This window comes from Cupressus sempervirens, chromosome 1 (genome assembly GCF_028749045.1).
Source record: "Cupressus sempervirens isolate cs-2001-9-10 chromosome 1, ASM2874904v1, whole genome shotgun sequence".
In the NCBI taxonomy this organism is placed as follows: Eukaryota; Viridiplantae; Streptophyta; class Pinopsida; order Cupressales; family Cupressaceae; genus Cupressus; species Cupressus sempervirens.
Window position 1 is genome coordinate 695,651,160 of NC_143118.1, and position 20,461 is coordinate 695,671,620.

Sequence of the window (20,461 nt, forward strand, 5' to 3'; positions counted from 1 at the left end):
AACTGTTGATATGTATGAATAGAAAGAGGACAAAAGCATGATACAATCATGCAGCAAGGCAGCTAATCCACCTTCGAGTTGGACCACCCGAATGTCCAAAAAAATTCAAAATAAAGAAAGTGAAAAAATACTAGAATATAAAAGAGTCTAAGTTTGGCTATCTTGGCATGGATTCAAGAAATAGTAAGCAGTCAAGTTGGCACATCTTAAACAAAAAATAATTTTATCTTAAACCAAGCAATCCAATACTTCAAGATTTTGAAGATTTGATATCGAAGCATCGATCTCCTTTCGATCACAATTAAGGTTGGCAGCAGTTATCCAATGCAGAGTTTTGTAGATCATAATATGGTGTTTCTAAAGGTGGATTTAGTTAGAAATTGGGTTCAAGTTGTAAAAAATGCTTTGAGATAATTGAGATTGGAATAACATTTTTGTTTTGATAAGATTGCAATACAGTTTTTATTTCATGGAGATTGTATAGCTGCTTTCATAAAGCAGGTTCCACTTGTCTTGTATGAAAAATTTGCAACCACATAAAGGATGCCTTTTTGGATCTTATAATAAGGGAAGAAAGTGGCGAATGTTAAGGCAAAATATTGAATTTAACTATATCAGAGTTTGATCCAGATCTACTCAGATTCTTGGGTGCTTTTGTAACTATTTTTTATTGTTTGTGAGGAATTGTGTGCATCAGTTCAATTCGACGAAAGTTTAGATAGGATTTCCTTGATAATTGGGATTTACATTTTATAAATTCATCTAAATATGAAGGATGATCCTAATCATCTTCTACCCAAGATGATGGGTTGGAAAGTTACAACTCCAAATTGTTAGAAATAATGACCATAGATGAGAGGATTGCAAAATTGAAACCAAATTGACTCTTAATTTTTTTTACCTATAGACTTCAGCAAATCATATCACCCACCAAAAAAAAGTACTCATAGAAAGTGAGAAATAATTGAATCTTGAATTTCCTTACCCACAAACTTCAGTACATCATAAGCCTCTGCAATAAGCTGCATGTCACCATACTCGATCCCATTGTGCACCATCTTGACGAAATTGCTAGATCCACCCTTTCCAATATAGGTAACAAAAGGGCCACTATCCACCTGCGTAGTGACCTTAACAATTTTATCCTCAATATACTTGTAAGCCTCATATGACCCTCCAGGCATAAGAGAAGGGCCCTTCCTGGTACCCTCTTCACCCCCTGAAACCCCCATGCCCAAATACAGAAGCCCCCTCTTCTTTGCCTCCTCCTGCCTTCTCTCCATGTTTTTATACCATTCATTCCCACTGTCCACAATAGAGTCCCCTTCTTCCATGTGGGCAACCAGAGTCTCAATTGATTTGTCCATGGGGGGATCTACTTTGATTAGAAGTATTATGACTCTGGGCTTCTGGATTGAGAGCAAAAATTCCTTGGCATCATGGAAGCCTTTTACTGGTAGATTTCCTTCTAGCTTGGCTCTATCTACCATCTCATCTACTTTTTCTGGGCTTCGATTGTAGACTGAGATGGGGAAGCCTTTTTTTGTAATGTTGAGAGCTAGATTCTGCCCCATCATGGCCAATCCAGCCAATCCTATTCTCGACAATTCAGCCATCTCTTTTTCTTGTATTCACATAATCAAAATCAAGAGTAAGGTTAACATCCAAGGGAGGCTTAGAACTTTTAGCTTACAAAGGACATTTGAAACAAAGTTCCTTGGATTTTTGTGGCAATGTCATTGTTTAGAGCTCTAAGTTTAACTGTTTTAGCATCAACTATTGAGCCAAACTATTTTGGTGTGATCTTCGAAAAGGCTAAACCGTCCAAGAGCAAGGTTTTCACAATAAAGGCAACATATGAAAATCTCATAGTGATCCAGATTGCAATTTAAACTAGGAAACTAGGCAAGGGATACAAACACTACAGTCAAATCAGCTCTCTCAAGCTCTTAGAACATAATGCAGTTTTTTTTATAAGAGCTAGTGTTTTGTTTAGTTAGCCCCCAAGTTTTTGCCTTGTGTTTTAATTGGATGTGAATATTTGAATTCCACTTACGCTTTTCCTACACTGTTTCACTACCATGTAAATGGAATGTTACTATAGTTACAATAAAATATTATTATGTTTAACTAAAACATCCTTCAACCATGCAAAAATATAAGCTTGTGCTTCCAATCTTCAATAAAAGAAACACTCAAGTACCAATGCTTAACTAAGAAACACATTCTTTCACATAAAACAATGCAGCTAAGTTGATTTTACATCCTTAGTTATTAATTATTATATGAGAAATGTATTGCATGTCTATCCACATTGGGATAACATCAAATATATAAAAATAACTTTGTAAACTTTAAGGTATAATATATGAACCAAGTTACCTCAAGTTCATATTCATCATTAATTGATTCAACACTATTGTTAGATTCTGCCTCATCTTCACGTATTCTCTTGCTTGGCAATGCATCCAAAAGTTCTGTCCATACACACCCAATACACTTAGTTGCCTACATCGTAACAACCAAAATTTAGACCAAGCTTTTGTTCCATTTTTCCATATGAAATCAATGTGAACCTAAGAAATAGTTAAAGATGGTGTGAAAATAAATTGAACCATGTAAAGAATAGAAAAATGATTATGCAGCTGGTCTGTCAAACCAATTTAAGACATAAGAGTAAAATGCACTTTGAAATCATCAACAAAAAGGATCTGAGATATGCCAACCCATATAAATTTTATATAGGAGAAATTTGTAAAGGCCACAATCACTACAATGTAAACAAGCCTGAAATAATCTTTCAAACTTTTTAGCACCACGCAACCACAAAAATATAAGAATGTATCTATTAAGTAACAAGAATGAACCTAGTCTAAACTTGACCATAATTAATGAAAAGAACTTGCCATATAAAAAATATGCAAAGTTTAAAAAATCAATGTCATCACATAAAAAAAATAGTCTCTAAAGAAAACACACCTCTATTGTTTTTCATAGATTTTGGATCCTTCTTTTCTTTGGCAATTCCCACAACATCAAAATAGAGATCATTCATAGATGTTGCAACCTAGCCCAAACAATTATCAAGAGGGTTTCCTTGTTTGATTTAGTTAGCATCTGCAAATTGACAATGTGAATAATATTACAAAACCTTCAAGATTTCTATGCACCCAAAAAGAACACTCATATTTGAAAACTCAAAGTCTGATGTACCACATATCTCAATCAGTTTCATCCTATCAACTTTTAACCGCATCTAGATAAATAAGTTAGGTTTTTGCATAGCAAGTTCCAGAACCTAGGATGGGTATATGGATAAACAAGAAACCAAAGTTTAGAGAAGACTAAATTGAGGCCATTACTATAGCATTGTCATATGTGTCATGATAAAAAGCAACATAATAGTAAGGGTTTGAATTTTGTTTAACTTGTTCACCCAAAAGAAAAAGAAAAAAGAGAAAAAAATTGCTCCTAGGTTGTATCCTTCATTCATATTGACTACAAATCAAAGGATTATTATTGGACTAATAACAAGCTTGAAATATGCAAGTACAAACAAACCTTATTTCTTCTTGCACATAGGTAAAAAGCTACTACAGTGAACACTAGATGACCAAAATCAGCACTTGATCTTTGGGACTCTAGTAGAGCAACTATAAATCTTTCTTTGTATCTATATAAGGTTAATATTAGAATTTCATATTCAATCATGATTTTGGGCTAACAAGACTCAGGGATCATATACTAACTATAAAGATCAACATGTGCAGATATAAACATTAACTACAACATGTCCAATTTATTTGCAAGTATATTTTCTTATGAAGAAAGACCATGCCTGACAATATGAACCCAGAACACAAATAATGAGACAATGGCTGCATTGTGGGCTCAGTTTCAAAGAAAACCTGATAAATGTTATTGTCCTTGCAAATAGTGTAAGGGCTTAAAGAATCAAAGAATTCTAATCACAACAGCCTAGAGTCATTGTAGGCAATATGGTCATGTTGAAGGGGGCCACAATTTTTGTCCATTACTTAGTGTGGATTTCCTACTGGAGGAACATGGAGGTGTGAATATCCAAGCTGAGGATAACACTCCCATGGAAGAAGATGATAATGTGCCAGAGGACATGATTGAAGAAGATGGTATTGGGGCTGGTGATGAAGAGGCTCACAATGATGGTACTAGCGAATTTGATAATAATGATGAAGATGGTCTTGATATACCCTTACTTGAGAAGGCACACGAGCCCTTATACGAAGGCTCCCAAACAACTCTACTATCGACTATAGTGTTGTTGGTGAACTTAAAAGTTATGAATAGTATATCCAATGTAGCAATGTCACGTATGCTAAGGTATGTCATTTTTGTCATCTTCAATGTTAGCATACAATTACTATTCATTATATTAACAATGCATATTTGTTGTTGTAGGTTAATTAGTGAGTTTTTGTTACCACCATCAAACATTTTGCCTCGTTTGTACCAAGAATTATCTAACATTATGAATCAAATTGTAATGAAGTATTAGACAATACATGCATGTCCCAATGATCACATTCTATATCATAAAAAACATAAATTTGCAACAGAATGCCCTGATTGTCATGTTAATAGATATCGGTCAGATCAAATAACAAAAAAATTGCCTCACAAGGTTCTTTAGTACATTCTCATTATTCCAGTCTTGAACGGTTATTCAGGTGCACTACCTTGAATTAATTTTTAGATTATCATGCACGCAATCGAAGTCAGGATGACATTATGCAAATGCCTGCTAATGGTTCTGCATTTAAAGAGATAGAAGAAACATGGTTCTGCATTTAAAGAGATATGAGATCTATTTACTCAGTATGGCCTATTTTTGTTATTAACAATAACATTCCTCCTTGGATGTCCATAAAGAGGGAGCACATAATGTTGTCAATGATTGTGCTAGGTATTTTTTTATTTTATAGTTATCTAAATTTAATTTATAAATATTGCATGAAAATGGTTATAATAATCACGTAATATTTATGTTCATTCAATTGCTAGGTAAATACCAAGTTAAAGATATGAACGTGTATATTGAATCCCTAATTGACGAGTTGTTGAAGTTATGGAATGGCATCACTATGCATGACATCTCTAGATCGATAGGACATCGACAATTTCAATTCCATGCAATGCTTGTATGGACAATACATGATGCCCCTAGGCTAACTCATTTTTGCGGTATGTTATATTGTTAAGATCACATATTTTTGGTCTGTTATAGTGCTTACATATTACTATCGAATGCTTAAGTTGCACATGATAATTGTACACGATCAAATTATACATGATGTTTTAGGTCTTCAAACAAAGAGAAAATTTGCATGTCCAATTTGTGATCCAAAGATGAAATGTCATCATTCGAGAAGTTTAGGAAAGCAAGTGTTTGATGAATTTAGACACTTTCTCCACAATAATCATAGGTATCAAATTTCTGGAAAACATCTTTTCAATGGGAAAGATGAGACATCATCAAGGCCACAAAGAATGACACCTCATTTATGGAAGTCGAAATACGATCGATTAAATTGTCAAGGTAATGTCCAATTTGACGTCCAAAGTTTACAATTTGAATTTTAATATTGTCTTATATTTACTAATGTTGTAATTGATGCTTGTGAAGGTTGTCAAGGCATCAATGACCAACTTCCTAGAGGAATGAAAAGTTATCCTACTCAATTTAGTAGGTTACCATACTACAAGGATCTCTCAATCACACATTTTTTTGATGCTATGCATATTGGAAAGAATGTAACAGAGACACTATGGAAAATGTTGGATGGAAGGCATGATGGAGGACAAATTACTAAAATTTGTACTGATATTCATGAATCCAATCATGCACTAAAAGTTTTCATAGAATCAAATGGGAATGGAGACCGCATAAATATAAGTACCCTTCCTTGGTTATTAACGGAGCAACAAAGTGAAGCATTAAAAGGCGTCATAAAAAAAACAAAATTTCCAATGAGATTTTTTGCAAATATAAGCACTCTTCTATCAAAGAAAGGTGATTTTGGGCCAGGGTTGAAAACACATGATTGGCATACCTTCCTGAAAGTAAGTCATGTTTTCTATTTATAGTATATTTGTAAGATTGAATGTAGTACCAATTGTATTATTTAATAATATATTGAAATGATCATTTTTTAATGATTGCATTTTATCCTACCTCTATCCCTTCCAGAACAGTTTGACAACAGTATTAAACAAGTTATACATGATCTTGGAAAATACATGAGGTTAGAAGTGTTTTTTCTTAGATCTATAGCTTTTTATCTGAAATCTATTGTATAATTTTATTTGAAATCTCCTTTATGTGTTTTTGCATGTTGAATCTCTTTTAGGTGGTTATCATCTTAAAAAATTGATAAAAAAGATATAAAATATAGGAAGAGAAAAATTTCACAGCTTATGGGTGAAATGCAAAAGCGTTTACCTCCAATGTTTTTCAATGCTCAAGAACACTACCTCATACATCAAGTTGAAGAGATTGAATTGTGTAAACCTGTACAAGCTAGATCAATGTGGATGGTTGAGAGAGACTTGAAATTTATGAAGGGATTGGTTTGACAAAGAGCACGTCTTGAGGGTTCTATGATAGAGGGATATATGATATACTAGACCATGGTGTATATCAATGAATATCTTTCAAAGTTTGCAGCAGGTATCCATGTAGATTGCATTTGGGATCCCAACTGTAATGAGAAATTCAAAGGGGAGTACCTAACGGGGAAAGGTAGATTGAGGAGGGTGAGAGGTAATTATAAGTTTTTTTTATAATTTAACAATTCTTATCCATCATCAATATATATAAGTTGTTTCTAACTAGTGTAATTGTTTTCTTTATAGTTGGTCGCGAGTGGGATGCACTACACTTGTATATTGCAAATAATCTTGATTGGATGCCAGTATGGATTGAATAGTCTCAAGAAAATGGTCGCTCATTAACATGGGATGGTGTTGCATTGTTGGTTAAAGAAGCTCATCGTAATGGAGATCCCAATGTTACGCCAATGGTACTTGATCTAATATATGGCTTAACAGATACAAAGGAATGCATAAGATTACTAATCATGAGACATAAGTTTAATATCAACTCACAGATCAATGATAAGATTCTTGACATGTTTGAATAATTGTAGGTCAAACACCAAAAAGCTATGTACTACCATGGCTATAAATTTTGCACAAAAAAGTTAGATGAAATCAAGAAAATGTGTGATTTCAGGATAAGTGCTATCTTCGTGGTCACCAGTATTTCATCTAGAACTGACATACATCCTCAACAATCTGAAAATTGATACTATGGCATTTTGGATGATATAATTGAGTGCAACTTTAATTCATTCAAAATAGTTCTATTTTTCATCAAATGGTTTAGGTTATGACTGAATCGAAATGATACCGATAAAACTGTTACTGAACATGATAGTGGATTTACTATGATTAATACAAGTTCATTTGAGCTAGTCGAAGATGAGCCCTATGTTCTTCCAAGCCAATGCGAGCAAGTGTTTTACTTTGGTGTTCCACACAAACCAGGTTGGTCATTTGTTGTTAAACATGACCCAAGAGGAAGGCCGGTAAAGTATAATGTGATAAAAGAAGAAGATATTGAAGAAGCACAAGAGGAAGTAAATGATTATCAAGAACGATAGTTACTTAGTGATGAAGAAGAAGAAGATGGTGATGATTTTGGTCATGCTAATGATAATGGTGATGATGATGATGATCATGATCATGATCATGATCATGGTGATGAAGATGGTGATGATCATGGCGATGATGGTCATGATGATGATAGTGATCAAGAGGATGATGATGGTGATGAAGATGGTGGTGGTGATGATGATGATCAAAGTGACAAGTACAATGATGGTGATGATGATAATGATGACATGGATGAAGATCATGATGGTCAATGAAATGTCCAAGTAGGATCAATGTCAACTATGATGGGGTCTTGTATGACCAAAAATTTCTTTCTAAACCATATGTGCACATATAAACGTTAAGTAGAACATGTCAAATTTTTTTTAGATATAAACATTAGTTACGCTAAATTTTTAACTTAAAACAATTGATTTACATATACAATCTACTTTATTATAAATATTTTTTTTTGGTAAGTCTATTACATTAATTTTGCTGCTAATTTGTAAGACTTACTAATTTTTTTCACAGGGCGATATGGATGCACCATCTCTGACACCTTCAATAGAGGTAAACATTGATTATTGTAAATTTTAATGTTAATATAAAAACAAATTTCATATTATTATGTTCTTTTTTTTATGGCTTTGGAGTTATTTTGATGAAAGTATACAAATATTTGATGTCACAAATGATAGGAAAAAGCTACAATGATCGCTGATCAAATGCAATCTGAAATACGAGCGTCATATCTACATGACATTGGCCTTAGTACTAACCCTGTATTCATCACCCAAAAAATTACGCAAAGATACACTGATGAACTTGTTAACATTATCATCAAGGGTGATAGAAGTGAGGAGAAAGAGGCATTGAGAATAGAATTGGACCGTAGAATCCAATCTTTGAAGGTAAGCAGTAATTCAACTAAAGTAGTAATAGAAGTTCAATAGATATTAATATTTTATAGTATCGTATGGATCATGATCTCTGATTTTATGTGTTCTTGTATAGACATATGTGCCACTTGCGACATCACATGCTGAACATAGTCAGGGTTGTTTCGTAGTACCTTCATGTAAGTAACACTTTGTTTGTTTTGATCAACATTATAACACTTAACTTTTTTTGTGTGGACATTTCTCGCTAGTATCCCATTTGATCTTTATCCATTGCAAATGTCTTTGCTAACAATATTCTATTCTTCAGCTCATGATGAAGTGCGAACTCCTCCTTTGGTTGGCGGTCCACTATTGTTTGCTGCATTGTTGGCAACAAAGACCATGCAAACATCATCGTCTATGCCTAGTAGAACTGGTAAAACCTTGTTTTTCTATATTTTGTAATGTCTTTCTACAAGTTGATGAACAATGAAGTAGCATATTAGTGCTTAAATAATGTCTACAGAAGCCTGCATACACACAAACACATGCATACACACACCATGCATAAATACATACATACATATATATATCTATATATATATATATATATATATATATATATATATATATACATAGAGAGACATGGACATAGACATGGAGGTTTCAGTTATGATGTTTCAATTATATACCCATACATTAATTGTTATGATGTTTCAGTTGATAGACCAACAGAGACCAGTACTACTGAAGCTGATCCATTTTCTGGAGTAGTTCATGTCATTAGTACTGGTTCGTATGAAGGGACATTGTTGTTGAATAAGAAAACTATGTTTCCATTAAAAGAACGAAAGCTTCCAAGTGCTTTAAAATTGATATTATTTAAAGTGTAAATTTAGTTTACTTTTACATTACTCATTTTGGACTGATAAATCCTTTATGTTTTTGTAGGTAATAATGCTTTCTTTGAACATCTTTTTCATATGACATTGAGACTATTTGGACCCACCATACGTAAAAGGTACATAGTTTCATATCATTGCTACATAATTTTTCTTTTCTTCTATTTATTCTAATGTATTAAAGTTATTGATCTAACAATCTATTTATTTTTTAAAAGGTGGAATTTACAAGCTGTGGAATTAAAAAATCAGCTGATTGCATCTATTGAGGAAAAATTTGGGAAAAACATTTTTGACATTGGCCTACTTCTGAAAAGAGCAGCAAAGCATATAAAGACTGTGAGCAATCAATATAGAAGGGCTCTTAAGGATAACCCAAAGCATGATCGTCCTCCTATGATTCCACCGATGGAGTGGAATGAAATAATAGAAGATGCAAAGGAGAAAAGGATATGTGAATATAGAGATAATGAAGCAACATAGGGCAAAAAGAGGTATGTCATTATAGTATTAAGTACATTGCAAGCATGCACTAATTATTGATATTTATAGATATATAATCTATGATGTTTGAAATTGTTCATAGATTGAAGGACACATCCGTGGCTATAAAAGCAAGAATAGAAAAGGTTGGCCAGAACAAACTTGGGTCTGGTGGCTATATGAATCTGCAGTCTCGACTTGTAAGTAGAGCAATGAATTTTTATTATTATTTAAATATAATGTTGCAACAAGTTTTGTTTAATGAAACCATACATGGAAAACTGACGTTGTCAAGCAAAAAACATAGGGCACAAATTTCAATGTGGAGGTTAGATGAAACTAAAAAAATTGCCTTGAAGGAAGGCTATAAAGTTGTGGTTGCACGCCTATGTGAAGAATCTGTAAGCCTTGCCCAAGAATCTAGTGCACCAAATGATATCTCATAGGTAAATTGGTCAGATGAAAAGTAAATGAAATTAAATAGTTGACAAGATTTTTTTTTGGTATTAGTTTTAAACGTAAATTGACTACATAACAATGTGCATAACATTTTACTACAACCTTCATATCCTACCACAAAATTTGCTTGTGAAGAAGGCCACGATGTGCATTATAGTGTTGGAGGTATTAATTTGCTATTGGAAATTAATTATGCAATTATGAATACAATTTAACATCTTCAATTGGAATTTGATGTGTATCCTATTTTTGAATATTTTAGAGCATGTTGAACATTATGCTGTAGGAGTGGACCATGTTCCAAGTGTTCAACATGTTGACACAGTGGCAGATCAAAATGTTAATGTACATGATGTGGCATTGTCATGTAAGAAAAATGCATTTTATGTTGTACTCGTACTTAATTACAAACTTGTAATAGTTAGAAAAATAAAAAGAGTATGTCAATTTATCCCATTCACTTGTTCTTGCAATAGAGCACCCTTTAGTGCAGCAACCTCCTGCTCCTCCAAAGAGAAGGAGCCATTGTAATTTGACATTATACATGCTAGAAGAGGAGGAGAATGAAGTAGATATGGATGCTCCTATGAACGGTTTTCTTAAGAGAGCTCAGAAAAACAAAAAAAAGAAATGATGTTTTTAAAATATTCTTTGATAAACCTTGTTGGATAATGAAAGAACTTTGTTTTAAGTAATTATGTATAATGATGCGTATTAATACATATTTTTATTTTATGTTAATGAATATTGTTATGTGTTAATGAAGTTTTGATTAGTATTGTGTATTAATGAATTTTATATCATATTAATGAATGCTATGTGATTGTATTGATTGAATGTTATAGTTCATAAATGGATGAATGAATGAATGAAGTATGTAATTAGATGATAATGGGTACTTTAGATTGATGTTAGGGGAAGGGGGTGAGGCTAGATGAGCTTCCACCTTCACGTGGTTGGCCTTTATAAGTAGAGAATATTATAGTATTCTTGAAACCAAGTGAAGCTCAAACTAACATAAAATCGACACTTTGCATGTCATAGGTCTAAAATGATCCACAAATACTACTTCCCATAACATACAATGAAAATGTGATATGGGATTTATGTGTGGCTACCTATAATATTTGATATTTGATCATTTTGTTCCCTTTATATATTTACCCTTTTTTTTTTTGCCCTCAACAATAGTTCTCAATAATGATATTCCAAACTATGCATTAGGTGACTTAAATGACCATTATGGGTAAATACTACAATATCATTCTAATAGAAATGGTTGATCAAAGATTCATCTCCATCTTTGGGGAAGAATGCTGACAGGATTGTTGATGAGGGCACATGCTTGCTTGTGAGCTATGCTAGGTTCTATAGCTATATGTCTCTTGTTTTTCCTCTTGATGTTAGCTCAGTTGTTGAAATTGTGTTTATAGGCTAGGTCTATTTAAAATCTTTGATTAGAATTGTCCTACTCATGTGATTTTTGATGCAACAAAAAATACTTATAACAAATATATGCAGCTGTGGAAAATACATAATAGCTTTGGTTTTTTTTTTTTTTGTCTCGAGACAGATTCCTATCAAAGAGTTTTCTTGTTTTCCACACAGTCAATTTTCTTGTTCATTGTGGTGTTAACAAAAATAGTGAGAAGTGGTTACAAGGGTTTGTTCAGAATTTATTTTGATGGGAAGAGTAATGGGTTGATTGTATTTTTGTCCAGATGATCATTACATCCTGATTTGCTCTATTCATTGGCATTTTCTTTTCTAGTCTTCTTCATCACATTAAATATTTAGTTATATTTGTTTTCAAGTGAGATTCTATACTCATTTATTATTCTCTTTCAATTCCTAACCTTATCCCATTTTTATTCACTTTCAATTCTAAATAGGTTCAGTAAGCCTCCTAAAGTGGTTATGGGCTATTAAAACTTCTAAATAGAGCATCCTTTTTTTTGGCATTGTTTTATCTCTTTTCTGATGCCTATTCATTTAGTTTTAGTGAAAATGGTTTGAGCCAATAGTGATAATGATTTGAGCCAAGAGTAGATTCTCTGTGTTTCTCTTTTGTAAAAATAAAGATAGTGCAACAGAATCTAAAGTCATTATGCCCTAAATATTACAGAGCGCTGAAGCATTTGCATGAGCACTGTGATCCATCTAACATTCACTGTGATTTGAAATCATCAAATGTTCTCCTTGATGCAAACTACAATGCCAAATTAAGTAAATTTGATTGTAAGGGAATGCTCATCAGGGTAGAGTCCAAACTAAAAAACCTTGTATTTGATTGTTGAATATGTTAAAGAAGAAACAAATGCCACTTAATTTACAGATTGGAATTGACCTAAATTGCTTGATGTATTTTTTAAATGTTGAGATGCATATACTAATGAATTTTTTGTCATTGCAGGCTAAGCCACAGTTGACAGATAGGTCAAAGCTTCCAACTATTGTGGATCTTGTGATTAAAGAGTTGCTGAACTTGAAACATCTTCAGCAAGTAAGTTGCATGCAAAATATTTCTTTTGAAGGGAATTGACATTATTTTTAAAAATACATTCAGTTTATACAATTTTACTCATGTTTTGGTGGATAAAAACATAACGTTCTTCCACATTTCTTGCCCATTTTATTGCATATCTGAAATAAGACATAATCTTGCCATTTTCCAATAGCTAAATGTCTTTAACTGTGATTGGAATTTGGCATAAAATGTATTTTTAAGGTTAGATTGTCAACTAGTTCTGGTTGATCGCCATTTGAAAATTAGAGGTGCTAATCCTTTCATTGAAGAGAAAATTTATAGTGCACTACATATCATCACACTTACCCAAAAAAGTTGAGCCAAACTCTGAAAGTCCCATTGAATCTATAGAAGGAAGAGAAGAAATTGATTATCTAGATTGAAAGTCATTGTCCACTTCATAATCCTAGCAAGAAGAACATCATAAGTGCTTGTGAACCAAGTATTTATGATGAAGCAAGAAGGAAAGAAAAATGAAAAAATGTGTTGAGTCGAGAGATAGACATTGGAAAGAAAGCCATTGATTATAAAAAGTATTAAGATCAAGTTTAAAAATAATGTTTTAATTGACAAGCACAAAGCAAGATTAGTAGCTAAAGAGCAACAAATTGAAGATTGAGGAATCTTTGCTCTAGTTGCAAAGATAATTATGATTAGAATGTTGACAGTGCTTGTTTCCAATCATAGTTGGAATATCCACCAAATAGATATGAAATACATCCATAAATGAAGATCTAAAAACCCAATTTTGTTAGAAAAGAAAAGGAACACATGGTATGTCACTTGAAAAGACACTATATGATTTGAAACGAACTCCACGACATTAGTATTCAAAACCAAATAAGTACTTTCCCCAAAGGAAATTGATTTTTTAAAGATCCAATTTATACATCAAGAAGTCTAATTGTACGTTATTGTTCCTTCAAAATTTTGGTTGTAGGGTATTGGTTTATTAACCATCGTACTTTCTTTTAAACTAATAAAATCTGCTATTTTTGGGCCTTGTTGACTATTTTTCCATACTATATGGACTCCTGAAGGTTGTATGGTGGCTATTTTGCATTGAAAAGTTGGAGGTTAAATTTTATGAAGTTTTGGCGTTGGTTTCAAGGAGAGATCTGATTTCATTTGCAAGTTATATATTTTTCTTCCTTGCTGCTTGTGAAACCCTCAAAACAAGGGTTTTGGCCAAAGGAATGGCCCTAGTTTGAATTCCCAATTTTTGAATTTTCTCCAATTTGGTATGGAGTAAACTAGGGCATTGTATTATCAAATGCCAAAATCTTGGAGGCAGGAGATTGCAGCAAGAATTTTTAAGAGAAAGCCCTTGGTCTAATAAGACCCATGTATTAGACCTTGTTTTTGCAATTTGATGAGTTAGAGTGATAAAAGGAATTTGGGACTTGGTGTGGATGCAAGGCATCTTAAATTTGACCAGGAGGACACACTAAAGTTGAAGAATTGATCCATGCACCCATATTTTTAACCTTTTCATTGTAGACCAAGCCTAAAGTTTCTAATTAGGCCTGTGTGCAAGATTAAGGTTAGGGTATCCTGGAGTGGAGTTAGGTTTTGAAACTTTGGAGTCTTTTGGCACTTTGAAAAGGGTTTTTGAATTTTTCTTTTTTTTTCCTAGTCCTTTGTAAACATTTTGAGTTATTGGTGGAAAATAGTGGTAAGAAACCTAAGTGCTTGTTTGGTTGGTTGTAGCAGTTTGCTTGGTAAGTGGTTGGCAGGGTTTCTAACCTTTGTTACACCTTATTTTGGTCATATAGGAGTTTTTCCAAACTATCCTTGGTGCTTGGGAGTCCTGGAGGATCCAATTGCATTCTTGGTTGTGTGTATGGTATAAGAGTCAAGTGCTACAATTTACCTTATGACTGCTAATAGTAGGTCTGCCATATACCTGATTTGTTTAGGGTGTGTTGATGTTTTTTTGTGTTCCCTTGGATGTTAGGAAGGTTGGGGTTGCTTGATCACCTTGTGCCAAGGTTGGTGCATGATGCTTGGGTTGTATAAGTGAGAAGAAGAAGGTTTGCAACATTTCATGAAGTGACCACTAGTCTCTCCTTTGCTAAAACTATCAACTGCAACATTGCTTAGGTTCAACAGGGGAGACATTGTGGGGGATTGTAGGGGGTTTGGAGTAGAAGGTATTCTACATGGGCTGGTGAGGCGAGGGGGATTAATAGAAGGGTTTAGGGAAGGGTCCCTCATGGGGCTTTGGTTTTCTTTATAGGAAGAGTCATCCGATTCACTCTTAACAAAATTTTTGCTTTCACTTTCCACAATGTCTCCTCTTTTTTAGCCAAGTCTTCGATATCTTTTCTACCCCTTTCCTTAGCCAACCTACTCAAGCAACATGTTTATTTTTGTTGAGTGTCCTCATCACTATCATAGTCAAGGTCAAGGACCATTTTCTTGGCTTTTTTGTCTAGGCATGTTTCTTTGGCTTACAAGGCCTCTCTTCAATTTTTAGCACTTGATGTATCCAGGATATAGGAGTCACTAGAAGAAATACAGCTCACATTGGGAGTAGCTATAGAGTTTTAGATCTTAGACTCTAAAGGACAACACATTGAGGGAGAAAGTTTAGGTTTTTGGTTGGTGATGGAGAGAACATTGGTGGTTAGAGGGGGACATAGGGCATAATGAAGCTCATAAAGTTTGAACATAGGCTCTTGATGGAGGATAACTAGTTTTTTCCTTGGACCTTGGCTTCAACAACATCAGACACAATGCTCTCAAAGAATAGAGAATAGGGAACTGGAGTATTATGAACTCAGAGCATTATTTATAGATAACAAGCAGTTACAAGAAGAATCATATATCATTCTTTACAAAGAAAACCTATACTTGAAAAAAAAAAAAGAGGTAATGATATCTACTCACAGTGGAAACACCAATTGTGAATTACCTATATTTTAGAAAAAGTGATTTAATCAAACAAGGTGACTTAAAGAGGATAAATATGAGGATATTAATTATATCAAGAGAAGCATATAGAGAAGTGAATCCCAAATAGCATATAACTGGGATAGGGAACATTATTGGATTATATCTACCATGTACACCTGCAAACCACATGTTGAATATAGAATTATAATGTCAAGTCAAGGAAGTGAATGTAAGGAGTTTAAGACCATATTGTATCTTACAATTGAGAAATCTATCAATGTCATCTTGTATACTCAATATCAAGAATAGTGAAGTATTTGAACAATAACATTGTTGGTTAATAATTAAGGTTAAAAGTTGAGTTATACAAATACTTAAAAGATATTATTTTGTAAGTGAAGTCATTGACTAGAAACGAGTATTTTATAATTAATCTAAAGGAGCATTTTATTGCAATTCCACCTCATCTGCATAGTATAAAGATTAAAATTTAGAGTTGAAAGATTACTGACAATAAAAAGCTATATAGTAGTCCCACCCAAATCTATTGTAGAACACCAATAAAAAAGGTGAGGTCACATGCATATGGTGAAACCATCATGAGTAGTACATAAAACAAGGTTATGAGTGTAAGTCCAACTCTACCAACCCATGGAAACAAAATCCTAATCAACATCCATCTTGAACAAGTAATCCATGATAACATTTATATTAAAAAATATGACTCCAAGGAGGCAAGGTCCCATCATGTCAAGTTTCAAAGTGATGTTTCTGATATTGTGAAACTGCAAGGTTATTGATCTATTTAATTTGTTTAAAAACTCAATTCTCTTTTTTTGGTTCTGGTTTTTATATTAGTTATCACTACAAGAAGATCAATCTTCTTACTACTATTTTTTTTTGCAAATTAGGTTAGAGTTTAATTTTTTCAAACTTATTAGTTAGTTCAAAGTGATGTTTCTGTTATTGTGAAACTGCAAGGTTATTGTTAGATATTTTAAAAAAAAAAACTCAATTGTCCTTTTTTTATTTTGGTTTTCATATCACTACAACAAGATCAATCTTACACCCTACTATTTTTGTTTGCAATAGAGATTGTATGACTCTATACCCTATTCACTAACTAGGGATATGGAGACCATGATAGACTAGAGCATGGGAGTCCCATGACATCAACAGGTCCTCTTTCAAATGGTGGAGCAATGGACTTGGGTGGTTGGGTTGGCCTTCAAACAGAGGTCTGTAAATAGCCCCTTTCTTGGAAGATAGTGAACTTAAATTCTCCTTTTCTTTTTCTTTTTTGGTATGAAGGTATACTTAATTGTTAGAATTCTTTTAGAATAACTGAGATGGGGGAGGTGAATCAGTTATTCAAGGTCCAAATGCCCTATTAATACCTTTTTAATGAATCCATACCCTTTTCGTCTATTCAAACTTAAATCAGTCATATAAGCAAATTACTATAAATCAACATGCAAAGATAAAACATTCAAGATCAACACATGACACAATGATTTACGTGGAAACCCAATTTGGGAAAAACCACCAGTAACATGCTACTTTATTCTCACTCTTCTGAAGTGATGCCCTGTTAAAAGTCTGCCCTGTTAAAGGCTTACAACACACTGTTAAATGTGATCTTGTTAGAGGATTTCACCAAACTGTTAGGAATGGGCCTGGTTAAAGGTCTTTAGAACATTCACTTGGAATGTCACCCTGTTAAAGGATTTATCTAATGGCTGTTAAACCAACCTAAGTCCATAGGATTTATCTTACTGTTACAATTGCTAGAAAGTAACGATAATGGTCCTTTGATCTGACATTACTTACAACATACTTTGCAGATTTCAGATCACTTTTTCAGTTCAATCCTTATGCTTGGCTTCAATCACTTCAGCTCTAACTGCTTGTTTTCCTCTCAAGCTTCATCTCCTAGAGTCTTATTACTCATTCTACCAATGCAATCATTCTTGTGGTCGTCTATTTAAATAGAGTTCCTGTGCTTTCTTCTCCTTAGCACATTCTACAACACTTCATGCTTTTATGCTTGACCACGACTCTCTCTCTCACTATCCCCTTTTTTCCACTTTTTTTCATTAACTTATGTATTCTTATATAGAAGTCTAATTTGCCTTTTGCCACTCAATTTTTCCTTTCCAATCTTAGGGTTTCAAAATGGATTAGGTAGGATACAATGTATCTACCCCATATCTTGTTCTCTTCTAGAAACTTCGCTAGTTGTATCTTAAAAATTTTCTACATGGTGTTCTGTGCCACCAACTCATCATTCTTATCTTCCTTTTTAATTCACAGATTTCTAGATAACAACTTTGTCAGCTTAGATTTGACGAATCTTCGATTTCCAAAATAATGCAGCAACTCAGCATTATTGAGTTACTGGTGCTCGTCACCTCTGTGTTGCTCGGCACCTATACCTTCTTGGCACTTGGTTCTGCTCGGCACTTGATTCTTCTTGGCACTTGATTCTACTCGGTACTTGATTTTTCTCGGCACTTTATTCTGCTCGGCACTTGGTTTTGCTCGACACTTGATTCTACTCGGCACTTGATTCTACTCGGCACTTGATTCTGCTCGGCACTTGATTCTGCTCGGCACTTGGTTTTGCTCGACATTTGGACTTGCTCGACACTTTAACTAGGAATTTGCTTGGCTCTTACTAGCTTGCTCGGCTCCTTCTCTCTAATGAACTTAGTTTGAGCTTTACAAAAGACTTAGCTAAAACTTTAGATCTTTGATATGTTTCAGTGTGCTCATTCTTTGTATCTTTTAGTATGTCATCCAATACACTGTTTCATCAATGGCTTAACTGATCCTTATACTTCATTACAAAATCATAACTTCAACCTTTCTCTAGGTTTTCTAGTTACATCTTATTGATTGCCTCCACCTTGAAAATCAACTAATTGATAGTATTTGGATCACTAAAGCAATTGTCATCCCTGCAAGTAGCAAGTTTGACATCAATGACAAAACAATGATTGAGGACATTCTTTACCAGTTCCATATCTTATTCCAACAAATTTTCTTATGATCATTTCAATCATTTCCAACAATCTCCCTCTTTGGCATTGATGGAAAACCAAACTAAACAAGTAATCAATTCAGTTACAACCAAGATTGTATACGTTGGCTTGCTGCATTTTCACTACTGATCACATATATCTCCCTCTTTCATATATATCTCCCTCTTTCTTTGCATTGATCAATTTTTTGCATATTTCTCCATCTTTGACATAAATGCCAAAGATGTAGCATCTTTATCATGCAAAATATAAGCTTTGGCTTATTGTTGTTTTTATCCCTCTGTCACCATGCTTGTGACTGATTTGGAGTTTTTGTTCCTGCTGTCATCCTTTGCATCAACTTGTTAATATTTCAATGATTTATTCCTGTTGATGCAAGGCAGCTTCCTTGTTGCCTTAAACTTCTTGACTTAGGGGTATAACCCCCAAATTGCCTCTAAGATATTCATAGGCATCCTTGGGCAATGGTTTGGTGAAGATATCTGCAGTTTGTTCCTTTGTGTGAATGTATTCCAACTTCACTTGTCTGTCTTCTACCAATTCTCCGACATAATGATACTTGATTGGAATATGCTTGGCTTTTGCATGCATCACTGGATTTTTGGATATGTTTATAGCACTTGTATTATCACAATACAATATCACCAGTTTTATTACTTCTTCTTTCATTCCATTCAATAGATGTGTGAGCCATACAATGTTTGTACAATTGACTATATCTACCACATATTCTGATTCTGCAGTGGACTGGGATATACATGTTTGTTTCTTGCTAGTCCAGGTAACTAGCCTTTTGCCTAAAAATAATGCACCTCCACTTGTGCTTTTTCTGTCATCAATGTTTCCTCCCCAGTCTGCATCTCTATATGCATTGAGTTCAAATTTTCCATTCTTTTTGTAGTATAGACCAAAGTCATCAGTCCCTTTGAGATATCTCATTATTCTTTTTACTGCTATGAGATGATTTTCTTTAGGATTAGCAGAGAACCTAGCCACTATTCCAACTGCTAATGATATGTCTTGTCTACTATGTACAACATATTGTAGTTTTCCAATCATGGATCTGTACATTGTTTGATTGACTTTAGCTAACTCATCATTTTTGGATAGCTTATTTCCTATGGCCATTGGTGTGCTAACTGGTTTGGATTCCTCCAATCCAAATGTTTTAAGAATTTCTTTGATGTATTTTGATTGTGTAATAAATATTCCATGTTTGAGTTGATGTACTTGCAATCCAACAAAAAATTTGATTTCTTCAAACATAGACATCTCAAATTCATGTTTCATTTTGTTAGAAAAGCCTTTGCAAAGTACTTCCTTACCACCAAATACTATGTCATCCACAAAAATTTCAGATACAATAATATCTTTACTTTCTTCATCTTTGATGTACATGTTGCTATTATCATCAATTCTTTCAAATCTAATTTGCACTAGATACTTGTGAAGTCTCTCATACCATCCTCTAGGTGCTTGTTTCAAACCATAGAGTTCTTTGTGTAACTTACACACCATATCTCTATTGTTTTTATCAGCAAATCCTTCTAGTTGTTCAATGTAGACTTCTTC

At 33.6% G+C, this 20,461-nt stretch overlaps 2 protein-coding genes across 2 annotated transcripts in view; one reads left to right on the top strand and one right to left on the bottom strand.

Moving 5' to 3' along the window:
* Nucleotides 1-944: 944 nt before the first annotated feature.
* LOC149579847 (6-phosphogluconate dehydrogenase, decarboxylating 1-like) lies at nt 945-1,616 on the bottom strand. The gene has a single exon (XM_089802614.1). It carries the CDS (start codon nt 1,614-1,616, stop codon nt 945-947), a length of 672 nt encoding a protein of 223 aa, XP_089658740.1.
* A 117-nt stretch (nt 1,617-1,733) lies between these two features.
* The window catches only part of LOC149579848 (cullin-1-like), a 28,486-nt gene continuing 9,758 nt past the window's right edge, over nt 1,734-20,461 (top strand). Inside the window, 1 exon segment of the mRNA XM_089802624.1 lies at nt 1,734-1,835. Within this exon segment, the coding sequence (XP_089658750.1) occupies nt 1,734-1,835 (102 nt within the window).

Coding starts and splice junctions, on each gene's coding strand:
- LOC149579847 (XM_089802614.1), bottom strand. CDS start 1,616: ATGGCTGAATTGTCGAGAATAGGATTGGCTGGATTGGCCATGATGGGG.